This window comes from Chiloscyllium punctatum, chromosome 9 (genome assembly GCF_047496795.1).
Source record: "Chiloscyllium punctatum isolate Juve2018m chromosome 9, sChiPun1.3, whole genome shotgun sequence".
In the NCBI taxonomy this organism is placed as follows: Eukaryota; Metazoa; Chordata; class Chondrichthyes; order Orectolobiformes; family Hemiscylliidae; genus Chiloscyllium; species Chiloscyllium punctatum.
Window position 1 is genome coordinate 6,909,180 of NC_092747.1, and position 22,211 is coordinate 6,931,390.

The following is a 22,211-nucleotide window of genomic DNA, read 5'->3' on the forward strand; positions in this document are numbered from 1 at the left end:
TACATACTTATCATCAACCTGAACTACAAATCTTCTCAAAAATCGCTAATTGCTTTACATTCTTCAGAATTTTTTGGAACTATTTTAATGCAGGATTCACATGGTGATATGTAACTGCCCTCAGACAAGTCCTGGGACTTTTGGTTTCAAAGTTGCTTTTGACTGCCTCGTGTTGATGTTACAGCGCAAGAGTAAATCCAGCAGGAGAGCTAGGTGGACCAAATCAAGGGGCAGGCGCAGACCCCAAGAATCGAGTGGAGAGAGTGAGAGTGCCCAGGAAGATGACGAATGTAGTGAAGAGGATGAGGAGGAGGAAGAAGGGGAAGGTCCACTAGAAGATGATGAGCCCTGTAAAAAATGTGGCTTATCCAATCACCCTGAACTGGTAGGTCGCACTGTTTAGGGCCGGAGTTGGCTCATTTTTCTTGTTGGCCCCACTCTGTTTTTGCTTGTTTTAGGTAACTAATTGCATACTCGACTGCATTTTGAAGGGCAAGTTCCTAGCATAACATATTATAGCCTGAGAATTATAAATCAGTATTTTAGACGTAATTTAAGTTCAAATGTCTCAATTTAACTGGTGAATATGCAAGTTGAAATATGTAATTGATGTCTTGTGTATTTATGATTAATAATTGTGAATGGATTAATAGATTTTCATGGGTGCATTTAAACTTGCTTAGGTCTGTAGTTTCATGGCTTATTCATCAACCCTTATGTGAAACAGTATGTGTTGGTTCTTTTGGTCTTTTCCTAATTCTGCGTGGGGCAAAAAGCACAATGTAGATCCAAAATCCAGTTGATAGATCTCTTGTACAGTTTGATTGATGAAGGATGTAGCAGTGCTTTTTTTTTAAAAAAAAGCTCTGGAATTGGCCCAGATGTTGCAGTCCTGACCTAAAGAGAGGAAATGGTCACCTGCTCCTGACTGTTCGGTTGACCTCAACTTCAAACTTACGTTTGGATATTTTCTAATCAATCTGCTGGCATGTTACTTATAAACCTTTGGAACAGTTTGGGCTTTAACCTAGACTTCCTGGTTCGGAGACCTCTGCACCACAAAAATGTCCTAATAAACCTGTGCTTGGGGGCATCAAGTGAGATGAGGCTCAGCTGCTTTGACTGCTATTGGGTTGAACAGCTTTCCTTCTATTCAGACAGTGGGTACATGCCCCAATAACATGTCAATCCCCTTGGCATGGAGGTGAGCAGATGTCAATGAGCAAAATATGCTGATGGTGGAAAATGTTGGAAATATCAGCAGGTCAGACAACATCTGTGTGTGTGTGAGAGAGAGAGAGAGAGACACAGAATTAATGCTTCAGATTGATGATTTTTCTTCAGGACTGGAGAAAGGTAGAAATGTAAGTGTTGCTGAAGTCCTAATGAAGAATGGTTGAGTACCTGATCCAAATTGCTGCTCATGCTGGATATAAATGTTTTTCCTAGATTCTGTTGTGTGATTCCTGTGACAGTGGTTATCACACAGCTTGTCTACGACCTCCATTGATGACAATCCCTGATGGAGAATGGTTCTGCCCACCGTGCCAACATGTAAGTAACTCTCTTTTATAATGGACATGGCTACCATAAGCTTTTAAAAACTGGACAATAACTTGTCTTCACTGTCTTTTTATTTGCCTTCTTCCCTAACCACCACCGCTCCCCACCTCCCCTGCTCCCCCACCCCCACCCGAATGAGTTATTCTGGGAATGCTCCTCCATTGTCCATCCTAAGATAATTGACTTCAGGGCAGATATTTGAGGGTTTGACAGACCAGATTCTGGGACTGTTTTTTTCCCTGGCTGCAGTGTCAAGAGTTCAGGATCATAGTCTTAGGATAATGTGTCAGCCATTTAGAACTGAGATGAGAAATCCTTTTACTTAGATTGTGAATCTTTAGAATTCTGAACCCCAGAGGGCCGTGAACACTCAGATGATGGATTTTTGGGCAGGGTGAGAATTGAGGGTTATGGGGATAAGGTTAGAAGTGCTTTGATACAGAGGATCAAATAGCCTATTAATGAGCAGAGAAGACCCTAAAGGCTAGATGGCATACTCCTTTGCTTTCTTGCTTTTTTTTTATACACACGTATTAATGGCTTAGTGAATAATCTTGTGTGAACATGGGTCAAGAGCAAACTGTCGAAATCCTAGGAACTTCGAACAAGGAAGGAGTCCATTTGGTCCATCTGTTCCATGCCAGCTAACCAATCTGTCTAACCCCACTGTTCAATTTCTCGTCTTGTGAGTCAAGATCATAGCCCAGTACTTGCTAAATATTACAAAACTTTATGCCTCTGCCTCCTTTTCAGTTAGTGAGTTCCGAGTTCTGACTGCACTCTGGGTGAAATACATTGCTGTTAAGACCCCTATTGAACCTTTCATTCTGAATCTGTTGCCCTGATTCTTGCTCCTTGGATGCTGCCTGACCTGCTGTGCTTTACCAGCGCCATGCTTTTTGATTATGGACCCGTCAGTCAAGGGATATAGAACCTTAGTGTTCATTCTACCCTCCTCATTTTATACACTTGAATTAGAGCTCTCCTCAGCTTCTTGCATCCAAAAGTAAAAACACTTACCTATGTAACTTGTCCTTGTAACTAAAATTCTCCAGGCAAGGTGGTATCCTTAACATACTTCTATAAACCTCCTCTGGTGGTAAAGGTGGTACCGTTGGATTTTCAGGGGCACTTCATTAGTTTCCATGTAAATATCTACTGGAAGTTACCCAAAGATTTAGCACATTAATTGAGTTTGGTTTCATGACATGCATGTTGAGTTTTGAAAGGGCATAGATAGTGTAGGCACCATGGTGTTAGGCTAACAATTATAGAAACTTAGAGTAACAAAACAGCAAGCAAGTGTTCAAATCTTTTTGAAGATTGTGAACATAATTTATAAAACAGTTTGTTCTTGCAAACCGTGTAGCTGTCAGATTGTCAGTCAAAACCCAACTGGTTTGCTCACTTTTCCAGAAAAATAAACTGAGCAGAGCAGGCTATGTTCCCTAGAGTTTTGGAGGTTAAGAATGATCTTACTGAATTATGTATGACTAGGCTTGGTAGGGTAGATGCAGGAATCTGTTTGCTTGAGCAGGGCTAAAGTCAGTCTCTGAGCAAGAGCCAAGTTATTTCTTGTCCTTATGGTTTGAAGTTCCGATTAGTCATGATCATATTAAATAGCTGGACAGGCTTGAGGGGCTAAATGGCCGACCCTTAATTAATATAAGTGTTCATATGTTGTTCACTGAGGGTTATGAATCTTTGGAATGCTACCTTGGGGGTCTTTATGTGCAAGTCAGAATACATTCAGTGCTAAAATTGATAGATATTTGATCACTAAGTAACTTAAGGGAATGTGGGGTAGGGTGAAAGATTGGAGTTGATGCAGAAGTTCATTCATGATCATCTTAAATAGTGGAACAGAATTGAGGTGCTGAATGGCTTACTGCTCTATTTCTTATGTTCCTCTACTCTTTCCCTATCTGGCCTATATGTGTCCAGCATGATAGAAATTCCAGATGTGAAGAGGACAAATCACAATAATAAAAATGGAGAAAGACTTGTTTTCCCAAAACATTGAAAAAAGACAATGAAGAGAAGATATCATTATTTAAAAAATTAGATGAACATTTGGAATTATGAAAACGTGCATTTGGATTGTAAGCTGAGATAATAACTTGTTTAAGAAATTACTTAATGTAATTTTAGTGTAGCCACTCTGGGATTCAGGGTGGTTGTACCAGAATGGTCTGAATGGCAGGTTTGTACCAGAATAACAATCTTATGATTTTCTTGTTGAAAGCTACAGCAGTATCAGTGGGCATGAGAAGATAGGATGCTGCTATTGCCAAAAGGAATGTTGTACAACTGTTAGGCCTTCTCTATGATGATAAAATCCATTTTAGTCATAATTATTTATTTCTGTATGGGTGAGGAGGGTAGCACTGTACTAAATGTTGTCTCCCTTTTTGTTGTCTGCAGAAACTTCTGTGTGAAAAATTAGAAGAGCAGTTGCAAAATATAGACGTGATGATAAAAAAGAAGGAAAGAGCGGAGAGAAGGTAAAATAAAAACCTGGACCAGAAGTTTCTAAAGCCAGATGATGAGACAAATGGCATTTACAGTACCCGAGGGACCAATTCACCATCTCTTGTTTGTTATTCCTAGTAGAATTGAATTTTGCTCTCTTGGTGTTGCTACTTCTCCAGTCTGTAGTCCTGCCTTTGCTCATTCATGTTAAAGTGTGGTCATGATTTTGAATTTTTCTAAACCATTCTTCTTCAAACCGCAACTAGACTGGTTTGTGATTCAGCACCCCATCATCAGCTGGTGACTTCCCCCACAGTGTAGAGAAATGGAATTAAGTTCTCATCGTTGTTATCTCTTTATCCTCAGTGCCTTAAAATGGTGAAACCGTCCAAATGGTTTTTAATTTTCCTGTCACAATGACAATGTGAAAGAACAGTTAAAGCAGATTCAATCATAACCTTCAAAATGGAACTGAATAAATACTTGATGGGGATGGGGGTGAAGTGTCAGAATTGAACCACCTGATGAAGGAGCAGTGCTCTGAAAGCTGGTGCTTCCTATTAAACCTGTTGGACTATGAGCTGGTGGGGTGTGATTTTTAACATTGCTGAGTATGTGCTGCTTGATAGTACTGTTGGTGAACCCTTCAGTTGGTTTGTTGATGTTTCAGAGTAGACCGAGGAGGCAGTATATAGCTGGTTTGGATTTGACCTCCTTTATGTCAGCAGGCGTACATGGACAATTTGTCATGTTGCTGGATAGATTGGCTAGGAGCATGGCAGGTCGCGCAGCACAAGTCTTCACTAACTGTTGCTGCAATATTATTAAGGCTCAATGCCTTTGCAGTATCCTGTAAACTATTTATTGGTATCTCACAGATAATTGAACTGGCTGAAGACTGGCATCTGTAGGAGGCCGAGCTGGATCACTGAATCGGCATTTCTGCTGAAGATTATTTTTGTTCCTTCCAACCTTGGTGATGTCCTTCAGTTTCTCAACCTTTTGTTGAAAACATGTACTGGGGGAATCAAATGTGGCAATGTTGTTTTGCTGATTTGAAAAGATGTTGGTTAAAAAAAGTGATGCAATACTTCTTTTGCAGGAAAGAGAGGCTGGCCTTTGTGGGAATTAACGTGGAAAATATCATTGCTCCAAAAGTAAGCATAATTTAAATCAATGCTTTCTAAACATTTTCAGGCTATGACCCCATCACAATAAAAATTGGTAACTTGGAGTGTTGAGAATTATTTGGAGGAGAGTGGTGGGGAGACTAGTGGGAGAAAACAGTATTTCTTGACGAGAACTCCTTAAAACTGAAAAATTTTCCCTGGAAATAGCAAGCAAATAGGTAGGATAAGAGCAGCAATCTGATTTCAGGGCAGCTGAATAAGTCAGACCCCCAACAGAAGGAAAGGGTATATGTTTAAAGAGGCCTTGCATTTGTAAAAATTCATTCTGAACCACCATTGTGGAGCTCCTGACCCCAATGGAGATCATAACCCATAGTTTAGGGATTTCTGTTTTAACTACTGAACGGGACTATAGTTTAAAAGAAAGAGAGCAAGGATTAATTCAGCTTCGTGTGGCAATTTAAAAAAAAGCTTTATACTTCACATGAGGTTCAATATAGTTTAACCACATGCCTTCCCATGTTTCAACTCAACATCTTGAGATTTTGAAATACTGGGGAGGAAGAAAAAAACGCACCTCCAAAATAAGAAATCTGAAGAGAAACTTTTAAAAGCTGTTGGAAGGGCACATTAGTCAGTCAGCATCTAAAGGGCAGACAAGATTGTTTGAAGCAACAAAAACAGAAATTGCTGGAAAAGCTCAGCAGGTCTGGCAGCATCTGTGGAGAGAAATCAGAGTTAATATTTCAGATCAAGTGACCTTTTCTCAGAACTTTCTGAAGGTCACTCAACCCGACACATTAACTCTGATTTCTCTCCACAGGTGCCCCCAGATCTGCTGACCTTTTCCAGCAATTTCTATTCTTGTTTCTGATAAAATATCCACAGTTCTTTCGGTTTTTGTTGTTTGAAGCAATTCTGAACGTCTCACCTGCAAGCTGAACTAATGTTTATATTCTTTCTCATGCTGACTCCTTTGTGTCTTTTCTGGGTTTATTCTGAAATTTTTAGCTGATTGTTGGAGGGCTACACCCTTAATTTTCTTTTAAATCGTTAGCAGCTCTCAGAAGGAAACGCCAGTAGGAATTGTCTCCTGTGGGAAATTGTGTGCAGCTCCAGTGAGGACAAATTCCAATTTGGCAGTGATGCTAATTATCTTTGGTGCTCATTGCTTAGACTGAGAAGAGCAGTAAAATGGATTGTGCGTGGGCAGGTGAAGGAAAAGGCCAAAGATTTGTCGCTGACTTATTACTTTGTTCTGCTATGAAGCACTGCCCTTATGGTAGAAAATGTGGAAGGAGTGTATCTCTTTTGAGTGGTCCACAAAATAAAACATTGTAGATACTGGAAATCTGAAGTAAAATGGAAAGAAGCATGAAGTTGGGTACCATTCACCTAGAGTGAAATAAAGTTTCTGATGCACTTGAAACTGGGAGGGTTCATGTGAGTACCTTGCCCATTGCCAACTCCTTTTGATCTTACTTTCTTGCCACCCCTTTGTCTGCCTACATACTCGCATAAGACTAGTTACATCTTTAATCATTTTCTAGTTCTGATGAAAGGGCGTGGATTTTGCCTGACCTGCTGAGTATTTACAACAGTTTGTAGAATTATTTGTGAACTGACTAAGTAGATTTCCATGCTAGTCATGCTTTGGAGGGATATGGGCCAGGGATAGGCAGGTGAGACTAGTTTAGTTTTGGATCATGTTTGGCATGGACTGGTTGGCTGAAAAGTCTGTTTCTGTGCTGGAATGTGTAAGACTCTAATGTAAAATTTTCTCCTATTATAATACCTTTTTGTTTCTGTCAGGATTCTGTAACTGAAGAACAAGAAATAAAAGATTACAAATCCTTGGAAAGGCGGTCGGGGAGGACACGGAGATCTATTAATTACAGGTAAGGTTTTATTTTATTGTGCTAATGCCATTTGCTGTGTAGTTTTTGAAATAGAAAATGCCAGTTATGCATCTATTTCTCCCTCCCACGCAGTAGGTTAGCATGCATTGTAATATGCTTGAGAGATAGAAGTTGGAGGAATCCTTGACTCTGTTCCTAGCCTCCACCTGATGTGAACCAGCCAGTTGCTTCTCCAGTTGAAAATTGACACCTGCTTGAAACTTCATATCTGAGCTCCCAACTCCTTGCCTCTAGTTGGCTGTCCACTTGGGTAGGTCAAGGGAGTAGGCAGCCTTGGTGAATGGTTTGACCAGCAAGTGTGCATCATTCACCCAAATTCTCCACTGACTAATTTTTCCCGGCATCTTCCCACAATCATCTATAGTTTCTTTCAACTTGCATGCTGAGATTTGCTGACCGTGCTCCCCAGTCCCCCACCCACTCCTCAGCAGCCTGTGTCACCCTTTTATGATCAAGCTTTAAAATTTCCTAAATGTATCTTGCAACTTATTCTATCCCCGCTTGAAAAGCCTCTTGAAAACACATCCTGTCATGTCTTCAGTCAGCTAATTTTGCAAAGGACAAGGTTTTGCTAGTTGAGATGATTTGTGGTGTAAAACCACAGTGCAAACACATCACCAGGAAAATTGAAACCTACTAGACGGTTTCAATTTTGAATAGATTTATAATTACAAAGGTTCTATATGTCAGGCTGAAAAATTCCCATCCAAAAAATGTCCTTTTTGGTTTTGGTAGGCAAGATGCACTCATTTTTCTGGATTAGAGTAGTGCTGGAAAAGCACAGCAGTTCAGGCAGCATCCGAGGAACGAGAAAATCGATGTTTTGGGCAAAAGCCCTTCATCAGGAATACAGGCAGAGTGCCTGAAGGGTGGAGAGATAAATGAGAGGAGGGTGGGGGTGAGGAGAAAGTAGCACAGAGTACAATGGGGGAGTGGGGGTGGGGATGAAGGTGATAGGTCAGAGAGGAGGGTGGAGTGGATAGGTGGAAAAGAAGAGAGGCAGGTAGGACAAGTCATGGGGACGGTGCTGAGCTGGAAGTTTGGAACTGGGGTGAGGTGGGGGAAGGGGAAATGAGGAAACTGGTGAAGTCCACATTGCCCTGGGGTTGAAGTGTTCCAAGGCGGAAGATGAGATGTTCTTCCTCCAGGCGTCGGGTGGTGAGAGAGCGGTGGTGAAGGAGGTCCAGGACCTCCATGTCCTCTGCTGAGTGGGAAGGGGAGTTGAAATGTTGGGCCACAGGGCGGTGTGGTTGATTGGTGCGGGTGTCTCGGAGATGTTCCCTAAAGCGCTCTGCTAGGAGATGTCCTGTCTCCCCAATGTTCCAGCTCAGCACTGTCCGCATGAACTGTCCTACCCGCCTATCTTCTTTTCCACCTATCCACTTCGCCCTCCTCTCTGACCTATCACCTTCATCCCACCCGCATCCACCCACTGTACTCTTTGCTACCTTCCCCTACCCTCCTCCCTGATCTATCACCTTCATCCCCACCCCCACTCACCTATTGTACTCTATGCTACTTTCTCCTCACCCCCACCCTCCTCTCATTTATCTCTCCACCCTTCAGGCACTCTGCCTGTATTCCTGATTGAAGGGCTTTTGCCCGAAACGTCGATTTCCCTGCTCCTCGGATGCTGCCTGAACTGCTGTGCTTTTCCAGCACCACTCTAATCCCGAATCTGGTTTCCAGCATCTGCAGTCATTGTTTTTACCAAGATATACTCATTATTTAGAGCAGTAATTGGACAATGTTTAATTAATGTGAGGTGGGACATCATTTGCTGATTTCTGCATTTATTGACTCCATTATATTAGGAGCAGCGACTTGATTTTAAGCAAATATGTCAGTTAAAGTCAGCACTGCAAACTTTCCAAACAGTAAGATACCTGACCAACTAATGGTTTTATAGTTTTAGCTAAGGGATCATTTTTTGTCAGGATAGCTTGTTGAGTACTCTGCACATCCTTTTGGTCCTATTGGATCTTTTGCCTCCATACTCTAGTCCCACTTGAACAGAAAATTGGGACTGAATTCTCATCTCATTAATGAGGCACCGCTGTACTGATTGAGGTGCCATGTTTCAGAGGAGATGCTTACCTCTCAGGTGGACTTAAAAATCCCAACTCCCCTATTTCAGAGAGAGCAGGGGTTTTATTCTCAAAAATCTGGCTAATGTTTATCCCGCAACAGAAATCGCAAAACCTGATTATCTGGTCACTGTACCTTTACGACTTTGGAGACCCTCCTTTGTGCAAGTTGGCTGCCACGTTCCCTGCATTTCAACAATGCTGGAACTTCAAAAGTATGCTTCATAGGAAAATATGAACAGGAGCAGGCCATTCTCAAGCCGGTTCCACCATTCAGTGAGATCACGGCTGATATGTGGCCTATAACTCCATATACCTGCCTTTGGTACATACCCCTTAATACCTCAAATTTGAGACTAATTATTGGTCTAGCGTAAACTGCCATTTGTGGCAAATACTTCCAACCTTTTGAGTAGAATTGCTTCCTAACATCTCTCCTGAACGGTCTGGCCATTATTCTCAGACCGCCTAGTTCTAGAATCCTCAATCAGTGGAAAGAGTTTATTTTTATCCAACCTGTCTTTTCCTGTTAATATCTTGAAGACTTCAATCTCTTAACTTTCCAAATTCTAGAAAACAAAGGCCTAATTTATGCAATTTTTCATTGGCTATAATGTGCTTTGAGATATCCGGTGGTTATGAAAGGCATTATATCATTACAAGTCTGTATGAATGAAAAATGATGCTTCCAGCAGTTCCCCACAATGTCATTAGATTGTGAGTTGTATTCTCATGCCTGGAAAAGGCTTTGAATCAAAGAAGAGAAAGCAGCTGCTGCTGGTGAGTCAAGCAGATGTATTGCGAAGATTACTGGCTTTCTTTAGGGGGCTCCAGGTTTCCTTACTGCTCACAGTAAGAAATGTTCTGACTTGGGCAGGTGGTGCCATAGTGGTAATAGCATCTTCTTTATAATTTTCAATCTCATCCAGTATTATTGTGTCATCAACAAATTTGAAAATGTTGCATTTGGTTCTCTCGTCCAGGTAATTGATACACATAGTAAATAACTGGGGTCCAAGCACTTTAACTTTAAACTCTTTCCACTGATTGAGGATTCTAGAACTAGGTGGTCTGAGAATAATGGCCAGACCGTTCAGGAGAGATGTTAGGAAGAAATTCTACTCAAAAGGTTGGAAGTATTTGCCACAAATGGCAGTTTACGCTAGATCAATAATTAGTCTCAAATTTGAGGTATTAAGGGGTATGTACCAAAGGCAGGTATATGGAGTTATAGGCCACATATCAGCCTTGCTTGTATCCCAGTAGTCACTGCTTGCAAAAAGGAAAAAAGACCCATTTGTTGTTCTTTCTGTTTCCTGTTGTTAACTAATTCTGAATCCATGCCAATATATTATCCCCACCCCTTGCACTTTAACTTTGCCCACTAACCTCCTTTGTGGGACGTAATCAAAACCCATCTGAAAACGCAAATACATGACATTCGCTGGCTTTCACTTCGCTATGCTACTAGTGGCACCCTCGTAAAACTCCAGTAAATTTGTTAAACATAATTTGTCTTTCATAAACCCGTGCTGGCTTTGCCCAGTCCTGTTAATGTTTTCCTGTTATCATGTATATTTTATAGCAGACTCAAGCATTTTCCCCTTTACTAATGTTAGGCTTACTTCAAAGGTAGTCAGTGACAGGCATCAGATGCTGGCCTTGCCAGTAATGACCATGTTCTATGAAAAAATAAAGGAAAGAAATCCTGTGAGAAGGGATTTTGACCTCCTCTTAGTTGCTTATTGGGAAAAGCACTCCTCATACAGGATAACAACTGGCAAGATCCAACAGAGGGCGCTTGGCAAGGTGGCTATGGAAGAGATGTTTCTTTTTGTGGCAGAATCTAGATCTAAGGGTCACTGTTTAAAAATAATATATTGTTCCTTTAAGACAGAGCATTAAGTATATGAGTTGGGAGGTCACATTGCAGCTGTACAGACATTGGTTAGGCCACTTTTGGAATACTGTGTACAATTCTAGTCTCTCTCCTATAGGAAAGATGTTGTGAAACTTGAAAGGGTTCAGAAAAGATTTACAAGGATGTTGCCAGGGTTGGAGAATTCAAACTATAGGGGGAGAGGCTGAATAGGCTGGGTCTGTTTTCCCTGGAGCATTGGAGGCTGAGGAGTGACCTTTTAGAGGTTTATAAAATCATGAGAGGCATGGATGGGGTAAACAGAGAAGGTCGTTTCCCTGGGGTGGGAGAGGCCAGAATCAGAGGGCATAGTTTTAGGGTGAGAGGGGATAGATGTAAAAGGGATGTAAGGGGCAGCTTCTTCATGCAGATGGTGGTGTGTGTATAGAATGAGTTGCCAGAGAAAGTGGTGGAGGCTGGTACAATTACAACATTCAGAAGGCATCTGGATGGAGATATGAATAGAGGGATATGGGCCAAGTGCTGACAAGTGGGACGAGATTAATTTAGAATATCTCGTCGGCATGGATGAGTTGGACTGAAGGACCTGTTTCCAAGCTGTGCATCTCTATGACTTGATGACAGATAAAGAGATGATTTGCCACAGGGGGTTGCAAATTTTTTGGCATCCTCTTCCTGAAAAGGCAGTGGATGGGAAGCAGGGTCCTTGAATATTTTTAAGGCAGAGGTAGGTAGAATCTTGATCAGTAAGGGGATGAAAACCTATATGGGGATAGGCAAGAACATGGAGACGAGGTTACAGTCAGATCAGCCATGACCTCCTTGCATGGCAGAGCAGGCTAAAGTGGACAAGTGACCTATCTCCCCCCATTTAATTCCATTCCACATTAAAATAAAACAATGAACTACGATGCTAGAGATCTGAAACAAAAACAGAAATTGCAGGAGAAACTCAGCAGATCTTGTAGCATCTGTCAATAGAAAGCAGAGTTAATGTTTCAAGTCCGTTTGAATCAGTTCTGAAGAAGTCTCTGGACTCAAAACATTAACTCTGCTTTCTGCTGACAGATGCTGCAAGATCCATTAAGTTTCTCCAGCAATTTCTGTTTGTTACATTCCATATTGTCTTGCTAAGTGGAAGTCACAAGTGAGAAAATGCATCTAAATCCCAGTCCAGACCAGAGGTTGGTGAAGGGACTCCCAAGGGCCAAAGGTGAGAGAGAGAGAAGGCAGCAAATGGCTTTCCTTGTTGTATTATTGGGCTGAGAGAAATTCTTTTGTCCCTCTGCAATCACGGTAATCAGATTCATGGAGATCTTGGCCTCTAACTCACACCACTGTTATCATGGATGGTTTGCACTATGAAGCACAGTCGGTGAATTAAACCAATTTAGAGGATAAATGATAGTGTAACATAAAAGGTCATTTGGCCAAACAAGGCAATTGTGTCTAACGATAGATCATCTACTGTTTGCTCTGAACTGCTGAACAGTTGCTGTATAATGTGACTTGGTGTTTTTTTTATATAAATGAGTCTTTTTCTGCAAGTGCAGCATACTAGTCTTGCACAGTTTTCCTATTCTGCAAAGATTGTGTTCCAACTGAAAGCCTTGTTGTAGCTAGAGAATCACAAATGATCTATATACAGTCTTGTTTTTACTCTGCAGGTTTGACGAGTTTGATGATGCAATCGATGAAGCAATACATGAAGACATACAGGAGGCAGAGGGCAAAGGTCATTGTCACACGTCAGTCTTTTCACCTCTTGATTCTCTTCTCACCAATATCCTTCATTAATTACTTTGTGTTTGGAAATTTATTTCTGACTTTCCCCTTCTTACCCTTTTCATGTGAGTAAATCAGGTGCTGGTTTCTTTTTAAGTCAGGTCACTGTTATTCATAAAGCAGAACATATTGGCGAGAATGGGCACTGAGTGCATACTTGCATCCTAAATGCACTATCTCTCCAAAGACATAATTGTCTATGAATAGGCCATGTGTGTCCATTGATGTTCAGCTAATTCACAGTATTAACGATTGAGAACTGAAAATCCAAAGGCAAAGTTTTGTTTGAAGATTTTCTCAAGCTGGTCCATGCATTCTAATTGCATTGAAAGAAGGCCTCCTTACTAGATATTGGGCATTGTTCTGCTGTCTGGGAACTTCAGAACAACCAGAAGTCATTTTCAGAACAAGTGTCATCCATTTAGGCCTGAGGTGAGGACTAATTTCTTCACTGAGTGATGGACCTTTAGCATACTGTACCCAAGAGAGCTGCAGGTGTCCCATCATGGTGTATTCAAGATAATGATTACTAATTTCTTGGGCAGTGAGGCTGAGGTGGAATATCAGGCATTATCCTATTGAATGGTGAGGGACTCAGGGAAGGAGATGACATAGATAAGAATTTAAATAAATTTAGCAGATCTAGGCTTGAACTTGCTGTTCTCCTGAATCCTAAGTGTTGTGACACCTTCACTGTTCCAAAGAGCCAGTACTGTACTGTTCTATGTTTAATTCTTCCCTATTCTCTTCAAACCGTAGCTTAAGTCTATCTAACCACGAATGTTTGACATCTCGTAATCCCTCCTATTTTTTCAACCTCAGTAGAACTTTAGGCTTTGGCCCTTAGGGGTTAAAATGTTTCCATTTTGAGCAAGTGCAATTGCTTAATGGTAATTTGAATTTTATTCCTGTGATTGTTTCAGCCAAATCTGTTGAAGTCCCACAGGTAAGAAAACTCCATTCCTCACTCAGGACTTAATTATTTTTGACTTTGGGTGCTTTTTGTTTTGCATTTTAATCCATTAGGTGCTGGACGAGGCAAAGACATGGCAAATATCACTGGACAGTCCCTAGGGAAAGATATCTCTACTATACTCGCGGGGTCTAAAGAGAGCAAGCGACCAACACGTGAAGCTGCCTGTAGACGCAAGAAAAGGCGAAGACTTAATGATCTTGACAGTGATAGCACCCTTGAAGATGATGAGAGTGAGGAGGAGTTCAGGATAAGTGAAAGGTGAGGATAATTTCTTTCTTTCTCTTTTGATTTCCATACACACAAATGTAAAACTCTCTACCACTGGAAGTGGCTGAGGCAAATAGTTCAGTTGCTTTTAAAGAGAATCTGGGTGAGATTACATGGAGAGAACGGGAAATAGAAAGGTGATGCTGAAAGGATGAGTTGAAGTAGTTGGAATGGGAAGAGCTTCATCTGCATTAGAAGCACCACCACTGTCTGGAAAACAAACAGTCTTTGGTCTATATTATCTATATTTTCCCATTCTGCACATTTTCGATCCCTTTCCTTTGGACGCAGCTCAAAAGTACCACTAGCCCCTAGTGTATACACTTAGTAACTGTTCTTTAGGCATCTAACACCATCTTGAAAGTCAATTGCAGCAGTACCATGGGGTAAGGCTTAACCTTAGTCTCAGCAATTTAGAATGTGTAACAAATACAGCCATGCAAACATTGTCAATGTACACTTAGAGCAAAAGGATAAAGGGAAGGGCTAATAATAATCATATACAAAATTATAATTGGTTTTGATAGAATACATAAATTGTTTCTATTGGCAAGAGGGTCAACAATCAGGACACACGTTTAAATTACTTGACAAAAAAAAGAAAGATGACTTTTTTTTAACACGTGACTACTTCTCAAAAAGATGACACACGCGTATAGTGGGTCTTCTTAGCTCCTAATCTTTAGGATGACAAGCCAGGAATTTGATCTTGGATGACTAGGAATTTGCCACCCCACTCCTCCCTAGTCCTACCTGTCCACGGCCATATAATCTCTGAGGGGGGCAAAAAAAATTAAAGACCCAGGCCCAAGAGAAAACACCTCTTGTGGATAGCTCTCCATCAACTCCTGATGCAATTGAAACCAGTCCAGGAATCACATTTCATCTGTATTCTCTACAATGCTATCCCAGCCCACTCACTCTTGAAGGAACAACATTTAATTGTGTATCTATCTGAGCATGGTCAAAGCTTTTCCAAATCTGGTGAATTGGTTTTGAATCTGATATAGAATTATGCCGTACTAATTTCACAAGGTCAGTCACTGTTAAGTAGTAAATATGCCACTAGTGAAGGGTGAACTTTTGAGATCAAGAAGAAATAAAACAGCGCTAACTAGAACCACCAGATATAATGTCAGGAGTAGAGAAAATAGCAGGAGTATGCATGTGGTCCTGTCATTCAGTAGCATCGTGTTTGAACTTTTACATTTTCTACAGGTTTAAAAGAATGTTGCCTGCTTTAGAAAATATTTAGTCATGAAGGAAAGCTAGATCAAGGGTTGTTCTGATTCAGAACAGATCTAATTGGAGCGTGTGAAATTATAAGGGTGTGTGGATAAACTCTGGTTAGAAATATGACTCCCTGGGTTGAGGGCTCAGGGAGCACAGATTTAATGCAAAGGGTAAGAATTTAATGGGGATTCTAGATGTTTGTTTTTCATACAGATGGTAGTTGGGGTATGGAACTCACTGCCTGAAAGTCTGGGAGAAGCAGAAACATTCAGCATTCACTTGAAGTGCCTATAGCGTACAATGCTACAGACTAAGTGCTGGAAGGTGGGATCAGGCTGTGGAGCTGCTGGCAACTGTTCTACACAATGAACTGAATGATCTCCTTCCACGGTGTAAATTTCTATGATCACTGCTACTTCTCACTCCTGGTAGATTCTTAGTATGCAAGGAGGCAAAATGTTAGTAGTGTTAGGCAGGAATGCAGATTTCACTTTACAGTCAGATTTTATTGAATGGTGGAACAAGCTCCAGAGCTCAAATGACTTATTTCTACTTGTTCATATATTTAAAATGTTGCATGGAGTAGTAATAAGGAGAGTGTTGGGAAATATAGAATGAGGGAATGTAATCCTGAAGTTAATGAGTGCAATTTAGGACGGACATCAGGAAGCACTTTGAGACACATGACTGGAATTCTCTTCAGAAGCATCCAGCTATTCGTGCTTTTCAGATTTAGATGGATTAGTTGAATAAGGGTATTCAAGGATATTAATAAAGTTGAGTTATGCATTAGCCAAGATCTAATTGACTGGCCACTCGGCTTAAAGGGGTGAATGACCGACTCTTGGTTTTGAGGTAGATTACCTGTTTTGGGCTGTTAGATCAGAAATTGGAGATTTTCTAAACAATCTAATCACCTCTGAAGCAGTTGGGACTTGAACTTCAGGAGTAGGGATGATACCTGCCTGAAAGGTAGAGACGTTATTACTTGGGAGTCCTGTAGCAAGAGAGTGAAATGAGACTACTGAAACAGAATTCACCTTGAACCTGAAGAGGTTTCTCATTTCATTATTCTGAGTATTAACACAGGTTGTAGCAGTAGATGGCCAATATCTTTTTCATGAGTTGTTCTGTCTCAAGGCAAATATTATTTTTGAAAAATAAACAGTAGTTAGAAAGTGCTGACACTTTATGTCCACATGCCAATTCAACTTTCATGTATTCACATTCTTTGACATCTTTTGTGGTAGCTAATGTCACTTAAAAGAACATATGTGACAGAGCAAGCCAGCGATGAACCACAGTTAATGACTTTTTAAAAAAAATAACATTTGCCCATTTAGCAGTGAAGAAGAATTTGAGATCTCTGACAGAGATAGTGAGGCAGACCCTGCCTCAAATGACGACGATGGTTTTGAGGTTCGGCGAGGGAGGCACCGGAAATACGGGGAGCCAATGAGGAGAAGTTGGCGGTTGAGAGGAAGACAAGTTAAGAGATATTCGGATGAGGATGAAGAGGATGAAGAAGAGCATGGAGGTAAAAAGGGTTTTACGATTTGGTTGTGACCCCCACTATTCTGAAGTTGCTGAGTTTGGAATTCTCAGTTCCAGCATGCATGAGGCTATGTTTTATCAAGGACAACGGTACATTTTTTCGAATGCCTTTCACACCTTAGACATCCCAAATCATTTAAGGTTAACTATGGTGTTTTGACTCCAACCCAGCTGAGATATTAATGAACTTGTTGCAGACTGGAGGCTTTCAAGTGTTTCAATGCTTTGTATCAGATCAATCAACATTTATATTTCTAGTTTATGTCTAATTTGTATGTTGCAGTGCAGTGTTGTAAGAGGTTTTAAAAGATCGGAATAAACTAACACTTCAAGCTATAGTTATAGATTCGTAGATGTGTACAGCATGGAAACAGATCCTTCAATCCAACTTGTCCATGCCAACCAGATATTCTAAATAGATCTAGTCCCGTTTGCCAGCACTTGGCCCATATCCCTCTAAACCCTTCCTATTCATTTACCTACCCAGATGCCTTCTAAATGTTGTAATAGCGTCTCAACATCCTCTTGCAGCTCATTCCATATATGCACCACTGTTTGCATGAAAATAATTGCCCCTTAGGTCCCTTTACATCTTTTCCCTCTCACCTTAAACCTTTGCCATCTAGTTCTGGACTCCCCCAGCTGGGGAAAAGACCCTGTGTATTTATCCTATCCATGTCCCTTATGATTTTATAAACCTCTAGAAGGTCACCCCTTTAGGGAAAATAGCCCCAGCCTATTCAGACTCTCCCTATTGCTCAAACCCTCCAAAACTGGCAACATCCTTGTAAATCTTTTCTGAACCCTTTCAAGTTTCACAATATTCTTCCTATAGCAGGGAGACCAGAATTGCACACAATATTTCAAAAGTGGTCTAACCGATGTCCCGTATAGCTACAGCATGACCTCCCAACTCCTATACTCAATACACTGACCAATAGTTCTGGAAATTTGAGTCCTTCTACCATAATATTGAGATGCTTGTTTCATGACTGTAAGCGACACTGGCTTTATGTCAATACCTTGAATTGTGACACTGTTGTATTTCCGGTAACAGTCTAAGGGACCAAGTTTGCAGTCAGGTTATCATGGTTGCTGCTTTCAAATGTTTTGACTTTAAGTTTTTTTTGCTTGGTAGAAGACTAGATTAAAAAATCAGTGGGAGTTAGATAGGTAGAATGGCATTAATTGCTACTCAACAAGTTACATTTATGTAGCACCTATGCAGGAAAATATCCCAAAACACTTTGTAAGAGTGCCGTCAAACAGAGTTTGATTCTAATCTGCATAAGAGATAATAGAAAGGTGACTGAAAGCTTGGTCAAAATGGTGCATTTTGGCAGTGGCTAATTTCACATGAAGTCTTGAGATGGGACTGGGATGTCTTGGTTGATTTAAGGATGCATGGGAGGAGACGGGCAAAGTTTGGTTCGAAAGGATCAGTGAATACTTCTGAAGATGTGATCTCAACAGGACCTGCAAATCCAGGCAATGGGCAGTGTGTTTTCTTTCAGAGAACATGTTAAACCAAGAACCTGTATACCCCCTTAGACAGAAGCTGAAAAAAAAAACCTAGAGCCGTTATTTTGAAGAAAAATGTTTTTTTTTCCTGGTGTCTAGTCAACAGTTATCCCTCAGTCCGAAATCACTGAAAGCTGGTTCATCCAAATATTATAGCATTACTGTTTTAAGGAACTTGGCTGATTGCAAATGGACTGCTATACTTCCTACGTTACTGCATCTTCAAAAGTCCATAATTAGCCCAGAAACACACTGTTCCACAGTTGTGAAAGGAACTGTGCAAATGTGTCTTCTTTCTTTCATCTGATCAAGCTCCCAAAAACATACTAAGTGGTAATTTGCACCAATTGGAACTTCAGTGGGCATGGCCCACCTGTAATAAAAACACAAAGTTCTACAAAACTCAGCAGGTCTGGCTGACCTGGAGAGAGAAACAGAGTTAAGATTTCAAATACAATGACTTATTTGGAACTCTAGTCTGGTGTGAAACCAAAGTTTAACATTTCCTTTTACTGTTTGATGGAGTCACTTTGGAATCCTATAGAGCTTTGTATTCTCCTGTTAGATGTGCTTAAAACTAACAAAAGCATGGCATCTTCCTCAACATTAAGATTTTGCCTGCAGATAACTGACATTATCTGGGCGGCACGGTGGCACAGTGGTTAGCACTGCTGCCTCACAGCGCCTGAGACCCGGGTTCAATTCCCGCCTCAGGCGACTGACTGTGTGGAGTTTGCACGTTCTCCCCGTGTCTGCGTGGGTTTCCTCCGGGTGCTCCGGTTTCCTCCCACAGTCCAAAGATGTGCAGGGCAGGTTAATTGGCCATGCTAAATTGCTCATAGTGTTAGGTAAGGGGTAAATGTAGATGTAGGGGTATGGGTGGGTTACGCTTCGGCGGGGCGGTGTGGACTTGTTGGGCCGAAGGGCCTGTTTCCACATTGTAAGTAATCTAAAAAAAAAAAAAAAAAATTTATGCATGGAGGGCATTGATATTGGTTGGACTGCAATTAGTATTATGATTGAGAGCTGAATCACAGTTCTGTATAGTTCGTGGCACATAGTGTGCAACAGATCTGTTATTCTACATCCGAAGATTTTTCCTTGAATTAAAATTGATCAACATTAGTTCAAAGGCATGGGCTTTGAATCCAGGTTCATCTACAGTAAATTTTCATTTCAAGTCTACCAGTTATTGAGTTATGTCTCATAATATAAAAAGTCTTCCACCTCTCATCTGAGGTTCTCGTGCTTGAAGAGTGCTTAGTTTGTTAACAAGTATCTTCTCCTCTACAGAGAGTGAAGGGTCAAGTTGTTACAGTGACATATTAGACATGAGGAGGAGGCGATCAAAGCGGAACCAGGCTAAAAAAGTGAACTACAGGGAAGATTCTGAATCTGAGAAATCTATGAAAAGTGGTGCGAGTAGAAAGGAAAGACTTAGGGGACGAAAGCGTAGACTGTACATTACAGCAAGCGATGGTAAGAAAATGGTTCTCCATCTGCCGTATAATTAATTTCTTCAACATTGTAAAGGCCCTGATGCAATTGCAAACCCTTTGCATTATCTGTAAAAATCCCACATTATTCTAGAAGTATCCAACCTGTATGCATTCAACTCACCCCAGTTTCAAGGCTATCCAACTAGCCTTTAAAGCAGCTTCCTTCTAACTTGCAGTTGAGTTCTCATTTCTGTTAGAATTTGTGGATTTGAATGCATTTTTAAAAAAATATTATTTATTGATAAATGCATTTTTCTTTAAATTTTTCTTTATTCTTGCTAGGGATATATTTGTTGACCATCCTTATTTGCTCTTGAGCAGAGTGTTGCTTTTCAGAAGGCAGTTAAGAGTCAAACACATTGCTGTGGGTCTTGGCTCACATGTCAGCCAGACCTACAGTAGAATTCTTTCCCCAAAGTAAATTACTGAACAATTTGATTTTGACAACAATCAACGTTAGTAATGGTATCTGTGAAACTAATACTAGCTTTCAACTCCAGATTTAGAATCCATTTCATATTCTGCCAGATTCCATGGTGGAATTTAAGCCCATGCCCCCAGAGCATTAACTTTGGTCTGTCTGTCACAGAATCCCTACAGATAAGCCATTGAAGATCATTCCACCCTATCCCTGTAATCCCTCACTTTCCATAGTTAGCCCACCATGCCTGCACATCCCTGGAGACTATGGGACAATTTAGCGTGGCTGATCCTGCCAATCTGCACACTTTTGGACTATGGGAAGAAACCATAGCATCCAGCAGAAACCCATGCAGACATAAGGAGAACGTGAAAGCTCCATGCAGTCATCCAAGGCTGGAATCATATCCAGGTCCTATCATTGTGAGGCAGCAGTGCTAACCACTGTGCTGCTAATAAACTACCAGTCTATACAACCAATCTAAGGAGATTACCAACTCCCCCAGAGTTGCTCTCACTCTGCAGTTCTGTTTTGGATCCCCAGGCTTTTGCTACTGGGCCACCTTGGATTGCTCCAGGTTAAATTGGAGGGGCTCACTGGCCTAAATCTCTCTGCTCCTCCTTCCTGTGTAACACAACTTGTAAACACTGGTCTTGAAGGCTGTATTACCAGCATGATGCTAGGACTGAGGAAATCTTCTCAAGGTCTGAGAGGGACTTTGGTTGGGAGGGGACACGTCCGGTTTTATCACTGTTGGTACCAACAACATTGATAGGCTGTAGTACTGGAAGAATTTGAGCAGTTAGGGGCCTTCTTATTTTGGACTATTACCTGAGCCACTGGCAAAATAGAGTCCTAGAGTCATAGAGGTGTACATCATGGACCCTTCGGTCCAACCCGTCCACGCCAACCAGATATCCCAACCCAATCTAGTCCCATCTGCCAGCACTCGGCCCATATCCCTCCAAATCCTTCCTATTTATATACCCATCCAAATGCCTCTTAAATGTTGCAATTGTACCAGCCTCCACCACATCCTCTGGCAGCTCATTCCATACACGTACCACCTTCTGCGGGTGAAAATGTTGCCCCTTAGGTCTCTTTCCCCTCTCACCCTAAACTTATGCCCTCTAGTTCTGGACTCCCCGACCCCAGGGAAAAGACTTTGTCTATTTATCCTCTCCATGCCCCTCATAATTTTGTAATATAAGGTCACCCCTCAGCCTCCGACACTCCAGGTAAAATAGCCCCAGCCTGTTCAGCCTCTCCCTGTAGCTCAGATCCTCCAACCTTGGCAACATCCTTATAAATCTTTTCTGAACCCTTTCAAGTTTCGCAACATCTTTCCGATAGGAAGGAGACCAGAATTGCATGCAATATTCCAACAGTGGCCTAACCAATGTCCTGTACAGCCGCAACATGACCTCCCCACTCCTGTACTCCATACTCTGACCAGTAAACTAAAGCATACCAAATGCTTTCTTCACTATCCTATCTACCTGCGACTCCACTTTCAAGGAGCTATGAACCTGCACACCAAGGTCTCTTTGTTCAGCAACACTCCCTAGGACCTTACCATTAAGTGTATAAGTCCTGCTAACATTTGCTTTCCCAAAATGCAGCACTTCGCATTTATCTGAATTGAACTCCATCTGCCACTTCTCAGCCCATTGGCCCATCTGGTCCAGATCCTGTTGTAATCTAAGGTAACCCTCTTCACTGTCCACTACACCTCCAATTTTGATGTCATCTGCAAACTTACTAATCATACCTCTTATGCTCACATCCAAATCATTTATGTAACTGACAAAATGTAGAGGGCCCAGCACTGATCCTTGTGGCACTCAACTGGTCAGAGGCTTCCAGTCTGAAAAACAACCCTCCACCACCACCCTCTGTCTTCTA

At 41.3% G+C, this 22,211-nt stretch overlaps 1 protein-coding gene across 3 annotated transcripts in view; it reads left to right on the forward strand.

Annotated features, from left to right (window-relative positions):
- Positions 1-22,211, forward strand: part of rsf1a (remodeling and spacing factor 1a) — a 105,792-nt gene that overhangs the window by 73,338 nt on the left and 10,243 nt on the right. For 2 of the 3 annotated variants that reach the window (XM_072576794.1, XM_072576793.1), the window contains exons 7-15: positions 185-385; positions 1,450-1,554; positions 3,988-4,067; positions 5,138-5,192; positions 6,978-7,063; positions 12,718-12,785; positions 13,862-14,069; positions 16,655-16,848; positions 19,680-19,865. In XM_072576794.1, coding sequence (XP_072432895.1) covers positions 185-385; positions 1,450-1,554; positions 3,988-4,067; positions 5,138-5,192; positions 6,978-7,063; positions 12,718-12,785; positions 13,862-14,069; positions 16,655-16,848; positions 19,680-19,865 — 1,183 coding nt within the window. The remainder of the gene's footprint in view (positions 1-184; positions 386-1,449; positions 1,555-3,987; positions 4,068-5,137; positions 5,193-6,977; positions 7,064-12,717; positions 12,786-13,861; positions 14,070-16,654; positions 16,849-19,679; positions 19,866-22,211) is intronic. The other variant, XM_072576795.1, reaches the window with a different exon arrangement.